Source organism: Geospiza fortis, unplaced genomic scaffold, assembly GCF_000277835.1.
Source record: "Geospiza fortis unplaced genomic scaffold, GeoFor_1.0 scaffold131, whole genome shotgun sequence".
Lineage (NCBI taxonomy): Eukaryota > Metazoa > Chordata > Aves > Passeriformes > Thraupidae > Geospiza > Geospiza fortis.
In genome coordinates this window covers 807,240-823,180 of record NW_005054391.1, presented here as the reverse complement: position 1 = coordinate 823,180, position 15,941 = coordinate 807,240, and the positions used below count along the sequence as shown (strand labels likewise).

Genomic DNA, 15,941 nt, shown 5'->3' with positions numbered 1-15,941 from the left:
GGCCCGCGCACTGCAGAGCTGCTCGGCGGGGACACCGACCCTCGGTGGACAGCCTGGCAACGCCCAGAAAAACATCCAAAAAAACCGAAACAACCCACCAAAAACGAGGGCAGCCTGGCAACACCCAGAGAAACATCCAACAAACCCCAAAACAAACCAACAAAACCCCCAAAAAGACCGAAACAAACCCCCAAAGAACTACTCCTACGGAATTACACATAACTCTTCTACAGTGCCGAGTTAAGTCTCAACTATAAAGCCTCCAAACCCAGAAAATGCTAGAATTGAAGCTATGAGAAAAAATGGTGTATGTGCCGTTTGAATATGATAATTAAGAGAGTCTCTAATTCCATGGATTTCTTACTTTCTCTCCGCTATCCAGCCCCCTCCCCCCATTTACTGCCGGGGACAGGCAGCTCCCTGAGGGGCAACTACACATCAGGGAAGCTCTGCTCCATAGGGATGCCCTTTTCACTTGCAGAAGTTGAGCAATACCTTACAAGCAAAGGTATCAGGATAACAGGAGATTACAGGAAGAGAAACTGCAACCTCATGGTTATATCAGCCAAATATTGCCATATTTCTCTTAGTAACCAGGGTGATATTGGTACATCAAAGTTCTGTAAGGCTGTTTCAAGTTCCTCCTTTGCCATTTGTGTATTCAAATACCTCAACTGAACAAGCATGGAGATCCTCCCCAGCACAAACACCAGCTGCATGGAGCAGACACTTCCAGCTGTTTAGACACTTCTACTCACCTTGGTGTGGGGACTGCTAAGAACAGTCCATGCCCTGTCATAACTTACAGCTGCTTGATAAAGCACACCTTGCCTTGGCCAAAATCATGCCAGGGACTGTTTGAATGATGTAAAAGTACAAACAGTGGAATTCCAAGGCCCAAAAGCATCCTCTGATAGATGCTTCATTATAACACAGATAGAACCAACCATAACCATCTTTCCTAATAAGCATTTTTAATTGCTCTTTTTCTATTCAATACCCTCTGCATGCTGTATTAGAGGATGATAACCTCCTCAGACCTCATAGGAACACTAAAAAGCAAACTACTATACAATTACATTTTTATAACACAAATAATATAATCACAATTACCACAAAACAAAGCCATCAGAAAATTCTCTGGATGATTCTTTAAACCTGACAGCAGAAACAAGGAAGAAAAAAAACAAACTAGCTAATAATGTGAACTCATCTAATATTTATTAACGGGAGGAAGGGAAAAAGAAGCCTTCACATGGCCATGCATTTAAATACTAATTCAGAATGTGAATTCAGAACTTGAGTTTGTTTGATTCTACGTTTTGATGCAAAAGCAATTCAATTATTTACCTTTTAGATGGATACTTTTATATAGATAAGAGTGGTACTAGAACAACTTGTTGGTGCCCCACAGTAAATCAAGTCTGTGTATAGTATCATACCACATTTGGCCCAGAATTCAGAATTGGCCCTTATTTTGAGATTTTATAAAAGAGAATAAAAGCTCCAATCTGAAATTAAAAAGCAAGGATAGAAATAAAAACTTGTATTTCAGAAAAAGAAATGTTTTTAAAAACTTGATCTACATTTACCACCACACAGAAAAATCTGTACAAAAAGAACAACAGCAGAACAAAGAGTTTGTGTGTATCATCAGTCCTAACCAATCCACACATTCATGAGCATTATAGCAATGAGTTCAGTTTATTTATTCAGAGATGGCTGTACTTGGAAGGAATTTCCCTGAGGAAATGCGCTAGGCGTATCCACCCTTTATAACTCAGCATTAATTGTCAGGACATAATAAGCAGGCTTTGATCATTCTTAGCTCCTGGAAGAAGGGTGGCAATCAGATTTTGAATTTGCAGCAGTTTCTGACAGGAAGCACACAGGATGAAAAAAGCAACAGAAACACATCAGCTAAAGGATCTGGACAAAGAAAAGAGGTGGAGGGTAAAATGCTGCAAATCTAGCAGCAGAACTGTATTTTTTTAGTGAACAGTAAAACTAAAGGCAAGAAATGCCCTAAGATGCCTTCTGTTCAGACTTTATTGCTCATGTCAGTAACTCTACCTTAAAAGTCTCTTATAACCTTATGAAAAACAAATATGAAAAGTTTTCATTTAAGAAATAATTCTCTGTGTATCACATTTTATGCAGACTTTTTAGAAGCATAAAAAGCTTGCTTTTGGTTATGAATGAGATAAAATCTGAGTTCATTTTAGTACAGACTGTCTTTGTTCTGTTCTTAGAAAGGGCACAGAACAATTAGGTTCTGGTCCAGAACTGTAGATTCTGACATCCTGTGGTAACACAAATTATAGTAATACTTAAAAGCAAGTTATCAAAATCTGTTAGACAACATTCTTAACAAAGAAAGAAATTAAGAAACACCACACAGCTGTTTTCATTAGATTGAGAGTTTGGTAAGCAGTTACTCTAAGACATTTTACACTGTAAGTAAACGCTAGGGGAAATAAAAGGCATTTTTGGCAAGAGAACAAAGTTCTCTCTTCTTTTGCTAATAATCCCATTTATGTATGTAATTTCAGAAAAAAAAATTCAGTATTTCTGAACTTGTATTAACACCCAAAAGCCTTCATCATCTCAATAGAAATCTGATACTGATTTTTTTGCCATGTTAAAAAATCCCCAAATTATTATTTGATGCCTGTTGTTCTTTTTATAAATGGAATTATGAATTACAAACAAGAATCTTATGCAGTTCACCTTACCTGTAAATGCCTTGGGCTTTACAATGACTGAATCAGGTCCACTGGAGAGTATTGGCCTTTTGATATTCACATCACTTGAACAAAAAAATGAACACAGAAATATTTGTAAGTTATGGTGAAACTTGGAAGTAGTATTAATCTCTTTTTTTTTCTTACTCCACTTCAAACAAGCACACAGTACTACAAATTTTTACTCTAAGTTTACTCTACTTCCTACAGCTGAATTCATTCCACATTTACTTTGAGACCATCATTGCTATTCTCGATCCAAATTCAAAATTTCATGGCACTGACACAAATCTTGTGCAAGCTTGTACTAACACAAATCTCAATAAAGCAGTCAGGCTGTCAGAGGTCTGCAGGAAGCTTTTGGGGATTTGCCCCAAAGATGTTCCCAGCTTGCAGAACTTGTGGGGACAAACCACTACAAGGGTACAGGGCCACAGCAGCAGCTCCCAGCTGAGTAATACTGAGAACTTGTTCTGTTTTTGCTACTGTTTTGAAGAGAATCCTTGTCTATTTTTTTTCCTCCATCTAAGCAATAAATTATTTGGAATTTCTTTAAGCCACTTCGGTCAAGGATCTCAGAGCTGAATGAAACAAACAAACAAATAAACAATCAAAACTAAACCAAGAAAAACACCTTTCCCATTCCCATATGGAAACATCACCATAATAAATATAAGCTATATTTTACAGGTGGACTGGCAGAGACACAGAAAGTCAAATGACCCATTTACAAACTTGATATAGAAGAGCCAAAAAAAACCCCACTGAAGCTTGCTTTTTATTTCTGGTCTTGGTTATGAACATGCACACATACTTTCCTAAATTACACTATTTGGAGCTGCTACCCTAAAATCTTTCCCAATTTAAACCTCAAGTGAACGTAGTGCCAAAAGACTTTCCTACAACATCTTTGTTGGAGAGCAAGGCATTAGCCTACATCTACAACTCTGACACTACACAGTGACTAACTTTATCTAAATTCAGCTGTGTAATTTCATACAGAAGCAGTTCTTTCACACATACACAGGCAATAAGAGATGGTTTGGGGTTTTTTTAATGCTGAATGCAGAAATAAAATATGACTGTGAAACTAATTTAGTTTGACACTTGAAATAACATACACAGATCATTTCCATTTGCATGGGTATTGCTCAGCAATTTGTTCTACCAGGTGTTTCCTTTATGAAAATTGTTTATATGATTTGAAAGTCATATTGAGCAACAAGGAACACATTTAAGACAATCTTTGACGAGGACAAAAACAATTGGTAATTTCTGTGAAAATGAGCCTAAAACCTGGATCCTTTTTGGGTAGTTTAGATTTGGACAAAAATACTTCTCAAAGCATTGTTATTAATATTGCAAGTGCGGGTATGGAAACAGAAAATAAGGAAACAGTCCCCCAAACCACCACCAGATTTAGACAGCATGCTTTTGTGAAATTCAGCAGGGTTGAATTCAAAGCACAGAAAGAGAACTACATGCCAAGTTTCTTTAAGATTGCTAAGATTTTTGCACAGCTGAATGGAGGAGAACACACTATTCAACAACTAATACCAAACACCTGGTCCTGCAGAAATACTCCTCCTCTAAGGCTCTGTGTCATATTTAAGCAATTGGCTAATGTTCATATTAAAAAAACCAAACAAAACAACTTGACTGAATATACATAAATCCAACAACATACAAACCTTTGGAAAAAGAGGCTTTCCTCTTGTGTCAGAAGACCTTTCAGATATCCACCTTTGGCATGGTTGATTCGGCTGGCACAGGACAGTTTTCGAGGCTTGTAACAGAACCATGGCTCACCCGTGTAGAGATCTGTGAAGTTACAGACTGGGAGACCTGCAGGCAAGCAAACGTTGCACTCTGTAGTCTCTGAATACCTCCCAGACTTGAAGGAGCTTTTGAAATAGACTCTGTCCGGCCTTTCCTCCCGCAAACGCAGGAGGACTTGGATGGCTTCACTCGGATGGACAAGTGACACAGAAACTTTGACCTCTCCCGGCCAAAGCAAGGTAAAGAAGACTTTGTAAAGGCCATTGTGGCAATCTACAATCCTTCCTGCTGCTCCAGCTTTCAGCCCAGGAGAGTGAATTCGTGCTTGTAAATAGTCTCCACCATACTGCTTGGGTTTTCCTTGGAAATCCTTCATACGAACGAGTACCTCCAACTGATCACCCACCTTGAAGAACCTGCTGGGTTTCACAATCACAAAGTCACTGTGTGTGGGATCAGTGCTCTGTGCAAAGGGGATTTTGCCATCAGGGGGCTTTGGCCACTGTATTGCAGCAAGCAAGGATTCCTGCTCCGCTTGTTCCCGTTTGGACAAGGTCTGCTCCGTGTACCCACAGTAAGGCTTCCTGGTGGTTTTGGCTGTCTGGGACAGAGAATGCTGGACATTGTTTTCTGTTATCCAATTCGATCCTGAAACTGTGTCATCATCCAGGTGCTGGGGAGAAAAAGATGACCTGAAGCTGTGCTGTGAAATGAAACACTGGGAATAATGGATGCTTTGTTGGGAAACAATCCCAAGAACTGAGCTTTGCTTTACAGAGCTTTGAAGCTGACCAAATGAAGCAACTTCACTAGAAGACCCAAATCTGTTACTTTGACCACGAGATTTCTAAGGAAACAGGTGGGCAAGCTGTAGTTATCCTGCTTTGGCAAACAAGCATTTAAAGAGCATACATCCAATGTATGTTTCAGCTACCAGTACACGCTCCAAATATCAGCAATGTGAAAACAAATGACAAAAGGTGTCACAGACACATTTTATGAAAAATCCTTTTGCTAGGATTTTTTCTCCTGAGAAGCTGAGAGGCCTCAGAAACGAAATGTAAACAATAATTATCTGCTGCTGTGGAATGCAACAGGTGCATCTTTGATTGGTCCATGTTGGTTGTTTCTAATTAATGGCCAATCACAGTCAGCTGGCTCAGACTCTCTGAGAGTCAGAAGCTTTTATTATTCATTCCTTTCTATTCCTTGCTAGCCTTCTGACGAAATCCTTTCTTCTATTCTTTTAGTATAATTTTAATATATTATTTTCTTTTAATAGAATGTATATCATAAAATAATAAATCAGCCTTCTCAAACATGGAGCCAAGATTCTCATCTCTTCCCTTGTCCTGGGACCCCTGCGAACACCCCCACAAAAAGGTTGGATGATTCAATTGTAACTCATGCTTCCTTTTCTTCTGCAGTAACATTTTAGTCTTGGGGCACCATGAGTTCTAATAGCTGCCCCATGTAATGCAGGGAAATAGGTTTTCTTTGAGATGTTACATTGAAGGTTAAGCTGATGCACCCCTGCACATGCCTTCCAGAGAGGTTTACTGCATGTGGCAGCTGCACTCATTTATCTGGTCACACTCACATCTCTTCTCGGCCAATTATCTGAAATGCATGTTTCCCTGTAGTGTACACATTAAAAGAAATAAAAGAACAAAAGCCCAGATCCTCCTGGGACAATGAATTCATGAGCCAGTGAGCCAGTAAAATAGTACAGGACAAGCTAGGACCAAACTCCTGCTTATTCATAAATCTTATTTGTAAGATTTTAAAATCTATATACAGCTGCTTCTAGCACCAAATGAAACAGCAAGCAAAGCATCCCCTAATCACACAAGAGTTTATAAATTAAAATACTTAAATACAAAACTAAACTAAGAGAGGGGGCTTCTGCTGCAACTTAATAAAACTGTATTTTGTGCAAAAATATCAGTGTCCCAAACTGTATTTGCATGCAAATGACTGCAGATACCATCTTCTTTATGACATCACATAATTTTGCTGGTTTGCATTAGGAAAATTTTAAAAATAGCAATCTAAGATGCCAGAGGTACCCATGAGATTTCTAATCAGCAAATTAAGAAAAACCTCTTCAAATAGACACAAAATCAACAGTTAATGAGCAATTAATTACCAGGTATATGTAGTAGAACTTATTCATAGTTCTATTTCATAAAGAAGGAAAATAGTTTTTCAAGAAAAGATTTAAATTATACAGTGTACCATTCACATAGCATCAGATTATATGCTCATTTAGATTTGAAAGATTGCTAAAAGATCCAAACTACATTATTTGAAATCTTTAAAAATACCATTCTACTTACCAATACTTCAGTGTTTTCCATTTACTTCCTCCTTAACTAATTACTCACTGCTAACTACTTTTAAATGTCTTGTACTAAAATCACAACACTCATATTAATGCTTTATTCATTGTTATAAACCTTTCTTAGGCCATGGAAATATCAGCAGTGTCTTAAAATCATTTGAGCCACACTGAGATTCAACATACTTATTTAGAAGAAAGGTAAAACTAACAAGCAATAAAAACATACAGGCTTTTGAAGTCTGTGACATAAATTGGTTTTGATCAGCTTTAAAGTAAGAGGATGAGCACATGAGGATGTAGGATGGATACACAAAATCTTTGTTTGATATCCAAGTTAACTATAAAACCTGAAACTGTAAATTGCTACACTGTAGCTCTAAAACATAAATTTACATATACCCATCTATACACCAGATGTTAACATCACAATAGAAGCTTTTGCTTCTGTTTTATAGCCCCACCCAAGATTTAATAAATTTTCCCTGAAGGCCATAATTCATAATTATTTTTGTTTTCCATCACAGCAAGCCAAGCTGCAGATGTATGCTGCACATTACTTTTATTAGTCCAGTAAATTTCAGCCAAAGCTCAGAGTGAATCTCAGGCACAGTTCTACTTTAAAGCTTACCTACATGCATTCTTGAATTAAGCCAAGTTTCTATTTTTGGATACCTTCACAACTTCTTCCCTTCACTTGTTCATGCATAAATATATATATATATATAACAGAAAATACTGCATGGAAATATTTTTAAAACTCAGCTATATATTTTGATGCATCCAATAAGCCAGCAACGTCTCAGCATAAATATTTATGTATTTTCCTAAAGAGGGGTGGAAAGGGAGAATATGTGCTAGGATTAATTGTTGTTTTCAGTGTAAGTTCCCAATAGAAAGTTTCTGGTTTTCAGTTGGTTCTTCAATGGTTGGTACTTTGGGTTGGTGGACATGGGAAAATCCTTTCAAATTAAGAAGAGATGGTCATCTAAGACAGCTTATAAACTGATGCATCCCTAATTTTAATCTTCTATAAATTTCCTCGGGGTTTTTAACACAGTCTTTCTGTCAGAGATGTAGAGATGCCATTTCTGGCCCAGCTAGGCTTTCTGAAGTCTTTCCAGAGGCATACCTCTATCTTTCAGTGGGAAAGGGTGCAGAGAACACCAAGCCAACTGTTGTATTGTACTAAATAGTTTATTTAGTTGTCTTTGTATGGATGATGGGAGAACCACAGATTCGACAGCCAACAAACTCATTCAGAGTATGGTTTGATGGCTCCAAATCAGTCCACCTACACAGACTTTTAGCAGAGCATAAGGCCAAAGCTCTTCACTTGTATGCAGCTGAGAACAAGGACATGCACTGTCACTTCAACATCTCCAGGTTATGTCCCACTAAGCAGAACAGATCATACCACAAATATTTCCTCAGTCTATCTTCAAAGGGCCTGAGGGGGAAGCTCCATGAAGGTAAAAGCAGAGCTTCTTCAACATCCTGAAGGAGCATTCTTTCTCCAGCATCCTTGTTCATCTTTACAGCCCTCTTTCAAGCCCAACTAGGACACTATATTGTTGCATACAAGCTTATGTGTGAAAATAAGCTAGACCATATATGCTATTCACAGGATAAAATATTGCACAGATTCTCTTTGCCAGTAAAGGCAGAAGAAGCTTCAGAGTCAATTAAGACACCAAAGATCCCTGACTGGAAAACAAAAGCTTTCCAAACCATCTTCCTTTCTTAAGTGTTTCCCAGGCTCAGCTCCAAACAAGTACTTAAGTTCCCCTGCCCCTACAAAAACACAAGGCCTGTTCTGAGGTAAATAATTAGCTTAGTTTTCCCCACTTCATTTCCTACTCCCTCTTGGCGTTTCCAAATCTCTCTGGCTCCTCTCTGTTGTCATACTGAGACTGTGCAGAATGGGGGGCTTTCTGTTGTAGTTAGTAGCTAAACTAAACAAAGTTCCTTTATGAAAAGCAGATAGAGAGGATTTCTCAAGAGTGCTCTTCCTTTATGACACAGATTCTTTTAGTGTTGATGACAGGCTCCATGTTGGATAACACCTGCTTTGCTTATTTCCATGTATACTCCATTCATGGTGTCATGTATTTAAAGTGCAATTCCCAAGGGGCGTTGTTTGTTTGTTTGTTGGGTTCGAGAGTTTTTTTGTTTGTGTGGGAGGAGTTTGTTTAGTTTTTTCTGCTTTTTTGGGGTTTTTTTCTAGATTTTTTTTTTAATTTACCACATTTTGAAGCTGATCAGAACCCAAATGTGACCACAAAGTAATTTAATGGCTGTCTGCCAAGTAACACAGGCAGGACAGAAGAGATTACATGTCAGCTAAGCACAAATAAATCCACTAGCAGTTCCTGCATTAGAGATGTCATAAAAAAGAAAAAAATGAAAATGTATTTTTATGAGAACTAATGGAAGTTTCAGCTCATCTCCTCAGCTTTTGGCATTCTCACCGCCAACTAAGCAAAAATTAGGTACAACATATAGATTAACCCAGGCAATAATGCTCTCAAAGATACTCTAGATGGGTCACAGAGTACTTGGGAAGATCTGCAATGAACACCTGTACTCAGTTAAACACCACAGTGTAGGTGGCTGATGAAAACATTGAGTATTTCCATCGCTGCTGAAAACGGGGAACTCCACCTCAAAGCCCAGCATCTTCCACCAGCTGTTAACTCCTGCCTTGGCCTCAACAGCTGCTGCAAACCTGCCTAAGTCACTGCCACTAGAACAGGAAACTGCACAGGAGATTCCCAGGCAACAGGCACAGTGGGGAAATAACAGTTCCAGGAGACAGCACCTGAATCGGAACAAATATCAATTTCTGAAAGGTCAGTCATCTTATATTCAGCAATTTTATACTCAAGGTACTTTATTTGTTGTCTATGACGGATACGAAATCAAAATTCTCTATCATTACCATCTCACAGCACTGAGGGGCTGCTAAACTACTCTAAGTGTCAAAGCCAGTCCTCAAAAGCCATCACCTGGCAGTCAAATGTTCCAGAAATAATTGGAATAAGATAAAGTTATCTTTTGTAGGCACCTGCAGTTTAGCAGCAAGAATTTAAAACTATGTTACATAGTTCTTTTGTTCAGTTTCAGCTATCTGTCACTGTCCTGGCAAGAAACGTCCCTTCTCACCCACAGACTCTCTCTTCTAGGTGCTTTTAAATAAAATAGCACTCACAACCAATCCCAAAGTGGTTCTGTCACCCTAAAGGCCACTGGTACAAATACACAAACCCTCCTGCATCCTGAGAGCATGATGTTTGGGCAACATCCTGATACTTCTCAAAAAATTACTGAACATTTTATCTGTCTGGCTATATTCACAGAAAAAAAAATTCTAATAAAATAAAATCACATTTCTTCTGGTACTGTATGATCAACTATGTGACCTCAAGGGAATAGTTATTCCATAACAAAAAGCAAAATAAATAATAAGCAGGCTACCAAACTTTTTGTGGACAGCTTGTTGGGTTTTTAAACACAAGATAAGAAAAGTAAAATTCTGACATGGGTATGACTACTGGGAGGGTGTCATTAGTAGTTTAAGAAATTAAGAGGAAACATTCCAACATGAAAAGGTATAAAATCCTAAAGCAAAAAAGAAGGGACACTAGCTGACAATTGCCTTAGATCTTGAGCTTTAGCCAGCTAGGTTGGGTGATTTAGGGATGAGAAGTATGTCTGATGCACTTACAAACACATTCTCAACAGTAACCAACAATAAGGTCTCCTTCCAGAGCCTGAACAGATTTGGTCACAGATATTCTGTGAAAGTGTTATAAGATTTTTTCTGGCTTTGATCTCTGACTGAAAAGAATCAGCATAAATGCCTATATTAGACTGCCTGGAAAACTGAGCCAAGACAAATACAGGAGCAGGTCCATTCAGAAAAGTCATGACAACAAAAGTGGTTAGAGTTGCACGTCATAGCGTAAAGATTTATCAGGAACACAATACTTAACTGAGGTTAGAATAGCAGATATGCAAAGGGCAACAAAGTCATAAAGAAACTTATCATGGACAGTGCCCAGAAAAAGCACAGAGTGAACACCCAACCTGCATTTTCCATTTTACTCTCGAAGCACTGGCAGAGCCCTTTTCTCCAAGAAATGTAATTTTAAAATAGAAAGAAAACAGTTTAAGATTCTAAATATCAACACTCCTCAGGCAACATCCTAGGTCAAAACCCAAAACAAAATAAAACCACAGAAGGAGAAAACAAAAGCTACCTCCTACAAACAAAATGGATCATGCTAACTTGAACGAAAAGTCCATCAAACACAATCTTTTGATTGCCAGTAGTTTCCAACAGCCGCTATATAGGAAAAGAAAACAAACTGAACATGCTGTGCCATTTCCTCCTGTAGACTTAACACACTTTTTAGCCCTTTATGGTTTAGATTTCTTAAACACCAGGGTAAATATCTTAAGATCTAGTACCCCCAATGGACTTTTCTTCTGTGCATTCATCCAGTTTTTGAATATATGCATTTAGTAACTACAAACACTTACTGCAAAAGCTTCTGCAGCTTTGCTGCAATCCTTAAAAAAAATATCCCTGCTTCCTTTAAAATCAGCCTCTGCAGTTTTTATTTAATGTGCCCACTAGTACTGGAATATATAACAAACACTCATTCTTCAGTTATTGATCCTGAATCATTTGTGGTTTTAGACTTCCCAAACATCTTCCTTACCATTACATGATCCTCTTCCAATTCAATTGTATTTTGTGTGGGGTGAGGGCCACACAGCTCCTCTTTTGGATCATTTCATCTGGGCATCACTAGCCAGGAGGAAGGAATATTCTGCAAGCAGCATATACACAACTTAAAAGCATAAAGCACTTACTGACTGGCTGACATGCACAAAGGACAGCTATAATTTAACAAGGTGTTAGGCTAACCATTACCATGCTCATCCACCAAATGCAGCACTGGAATACCTGGCCAGGCAGGCAGCCAGTGGGCAGGGTCAGCCTCCAGGGCTCCTGCAGACACATCCTCATCCTCCTTGACTTTAATCTGGCCTTACTGACTAAGCAGTTTGAAAGTACCTCTGCACTGAAGTGAGAAGTAAAATGAAGAAATATGCAAGACAGATACAGCACAGGGAAAAGGGGAAAGGTAAACAAAAATTGCATCAGACAGGCTGGAGATGAACAAGCTAGTAACAGCTCTGCAGAAAAAGACCTAGGGATTCCAGGAGACAGCAAACTCACCACGTGTCAGCAGCACAGCATTGTGGCAAAGAATTAACAAGATCCTAACCAGGTGATTGAGCAAAGTTAGAGTTCTCCTCAATTAGACCATGGTGAAGCCACACCTAGACAACTGTGTCTGGTTTTCAGACAACCCATGCCAGAGTAAAGCTGGCAAGACCAGCTAAGAACCCTTGAGATGCTTAGGGAACTGGAATGACACTAAGGGAACCAAAGCATCTTTTTTTAATTCTAGAGAAGACCAAAAGGGAGCCTCACTGCAGTCTGTCACTAACCACAGGGGAGTCACAGAGGAACTGGAGTTAAAGTTCCAACACTCCAATAGGATAAAAGGCAACTACTTGTTGCACTTAAGGCAAACATTCTTCCCTCCAAGAGGGATGCAGCATTGCAACAGGTTGCCTAGGTAGGTCGTGAAATATGAGTGTCCTTGAATATGGTTGAAAGTCAAAACACCCGGTTGCAATCCAAGCTAACTCTGATGCTAGCCTTTTTAGGAGGGTGTTGGATTAAATACCTCCAGACATGCCTTCAACTATGAATTTTCTGTGATTCCAATTTATAGCTAAATGCTGTCAGTCAGACAATTCTAACCTCACACTCAGAAGCCAATAATGTTGCTCAAGCCATCTTGGAGAAGAAACAGGCTCCACTTACCTCTAACTGGAAAAAGTTATGGACCAGCACCACAACAGCCAGCACTGCCATGAGCAGGCAGAAGAGCTGCAGTCTGAACGAGTCACGCCACATGGTCCATCCGTGCCTTTCCCTCCCATGTTACACATTGCCATGGCTTCCATTCACCACAAATGTGAATGTCATTTCGTCTCAGCAGGGCACGAGAGAATTCAGCTGGCTTCCACTTCATTCCTGCAAATGCATTTATAAAAACTGTATTAAGTCTCAGAAAGTTACTAGAAGTCAAGTTTTGCACTGAAAGCTTACAAATGGTGGGGCAATAACCAGCACAACAGAACAGTCAAAAGAGATTATTTTTATATTATTTATATAATCTGAACACCGTTATCTATCATGTTACATAATTCTCTTGGATCTGCCAAAGCAAACCTTAATCATAAAGCTGGTCTCACCTGCAGTGGATACCAAAACAAAATGCAAAAGAAGAGTGCAAGATTTCATTCTGGCAATCAAAAAGACCAAAACAAATTACCATCACCCTATTTATCTGTTAGGCCACACCACCACTATCCAGACTGAAACAGAAATTCATAGGTTTGGACATCTCCCATTAACTTTTATAGCAGAAACTTGTGGATTTGGACATCTCTCATTAACTTTTATAGCAGAAACTTGTGGGTTTAGACATGTCTCATTTACCTGTTTACACAACTTAATGGTAAGTTGTTATTAAACACTGGTGTCTGAAACAAATTTGGATAAGCAAGGTAAAACTTACTTCCTCCAGTCTTCTGCTTGAGAAGAGGGGAAAAATAAATCAACTGTAGCATTAAAGAGGAGATACCTAAGAGAGTCAAAAGCACTAAAATTTAACTTCATGCACCATCTGTAACATTACATTACATCTCCCCGTTCTGCTTTTTTATCATTGCTTTTATCTCAGGTACTCATATGCAGCTCTAAAAAATAAAGAAATAAACTTCTGGAAAGAATACAATGTGTTGTGATTTGGTGTTTCTGGTTCTTTAAATGTAATAATAGTACTGTCTTTCATAAACTTAACTTTCATAAAATATCATTCCTTTAAGGTTGCTTGATGACTGATCTGCTATAAAATCACAGACTTTACAGCCACTGATAAAGTTCTCAATGCTTGCTCAGAATGACTCTTAGGCCTTCCTTTCTTTCTGAGAAGGACAATTTTGAGGCAGTCTTTTTGCAAACAAAATGGTACTGTTCTTGCAGAAGCTCTAAACTTGGAAACAGAAAACAGATGGCAAGAAGAGACACTCAAAAGACACCAATCTCTCCAAACCAAACATCCTCAAAGCAGCATTACTCATACAACCATGAACCAAGTGCAACAACAGAATCAAACGATTATATAAACTTGGTATAACTTTCCATAAATAGTATAACTGAGAATTTATACAATTAAGATATAATACATAGTACCTATAATTTTAAGACTATATGAAAAATGCTGTGTAAATTTAAATGAAACACAATGAAACATTAAATATCAAGATTAAAAACTTATTTATCAAATGAATACAGGCTAGAAAACTGAAATACATTACTGGTATAACCAGGACAGCCTCAAAATAGACCACACATCAAATTGCTTTACAAGGATTATAGGGATTATAACTTCAAATGCTTTGCTGAGAATTAGAGAGATTGCATTTCTGACCAATGAACTAGCATTGAAAGAGCAAGACATCCATTAAAGTGAAAGTCAAAATGCCAAAAAAATGCAGCTTTGTTGGAAAACAGTTCTGCACTAATATGAAATTTGCATAAAACAGCAGCTTGGGTCATAAATTGATACTAAATATACCTAGAGTACATGAAAATGCTAATTTAAGGACAAATATGTCCATTTGAGGAAGAAAAACAAATACATTAGACAAAACCAGAATTTTCAATTCTGTTGCTGAGAATTCTTTCCACATCTCTGAAAAGCACAAGACATTGAAAATGTAGTTTCATATGCCTAAAATTTCAGATGTAATTTTAGATGCCTAAAAATACCACAAACACTTTTCCATATATATATATATATATATATATTAGTCAAATTTTTAGTCAAATATATATAGTCAAAACTATATATATTTTTAGTCAATTTTTTTCTGTATTGTGCAGATGTCACATGCCCTAATACATGTGTAATTTAAATGTACAGGTTTAGAGCTTTCTTTATGCTAAAGGCTTACTATACTACTAGTTTCATCACAATTGGTGAACTATTGATCCTGTTCATATTTTGTATAAGGGAAGCCCATAAATACACCAAAAAGCCTTAGGACTCACCCTACTCCTGAAATGTTCTCTGAAGCCATCCACACAAAAGGCCCATAACCTTGGAAACAATACATTAAAAATAAATATATTTATAGAAACACACACAAATATGTCTTAGTAAAATTTATACATTGTTGGTTTGCTTACAGTGGCATAAAATAGAATGGCAGTTACAACTTTTTAACTGTAAAATCACTTTAGTTTCTACAATTAGAAGTATTTCTACAATTAGAAGATTTTGTTGAGGTATTTTATTCTTTTAAACTTCAATGTTGTGCACTTGAATTTTCTGCTATTTATTGCTAAGTATTACTTCTCTCAGCTTTGTTCCATGTTACCACAAGCCCCATTTTACCCAATGTTAAAAACAAAAACGGATTTAATGACATTTTTATGAATACGTCATTAAATTACACCGCATGCTCCATTACAGGATTGTTGCTTTGGGTTTTTTTACAAGTTGTCAATTATTGTCAGCTCTCTATCCCCACAGCTCTCTGAGCCAGCAGCGTTACAAAGGCAGGTATGAGTGCAACCTCTCCAAATTCTGCCATGCAGATCTCCGAGGCACAGAGGAGCCGCTACCTCTGGCGATGCCCAAACCATGTCACTGGGGCACAGGGGCTTGATGCTCGCCCAGCTGCCAGCACGGAAAAACAGATTTGCTGCTGTTTGCCGCAGATTCCGCCCTGGTCCCCGGGGCACGGGGAGCTGGCGGCCCCCAGCCCGCTGATATCCCAGGGCAGCGCCGCAGCCCCCGCGGAACACGGGACCGGACCCGCACCACCGGGCCAGGGACGGGGGCAGCGAGCAGGAAGCACCGCTGCCGGCAGTGCGAGCCGCACAGCTCCGCTTTATTGCCTCCAAGGTACTTTTAGGA

The 15,941-nt window shown here is 38.5% G+C and overlaps 1 protein-coding gene across 1 annotated transcript in view; it reads right to left on the bottom strand.

Annotated features, from left to right (window-relative positions):
- NXPE3 (neurexophilin and PC-esterase domain family member 3) overlaps nt 1-15,198 on the bottom strand; it is a 21,327-nt gene extending 6,129 nt beyond the window's left edge. Inside the window, exons 1-4 of the mRNA XM_005425604.2 lie at nt 15,071-15,198; nt 12,773-12,985; nt 4,436-5,196; nt 2,736-2,809 (exon numbers count right to left, since the gene is read on the bottom strand). Coding sequence (XP_005425661.1) covers nt 2,736-2,809; nt 4,436-5,196; nt 12,773-12,865 — 928 coding nt within the window. The 5' untranslated portion in view covers nt 12,866-12,985; nt 15,071-15,198. The remainder of the gene's footprint in view (nt 1-2,735; nt 2,810-4,435; nt 5,197-12,772; nt 12,986-15,070) is intronic.
- Between the last annotated feature and the right edge of the window lie 743 nt (nt 15,199-15,941).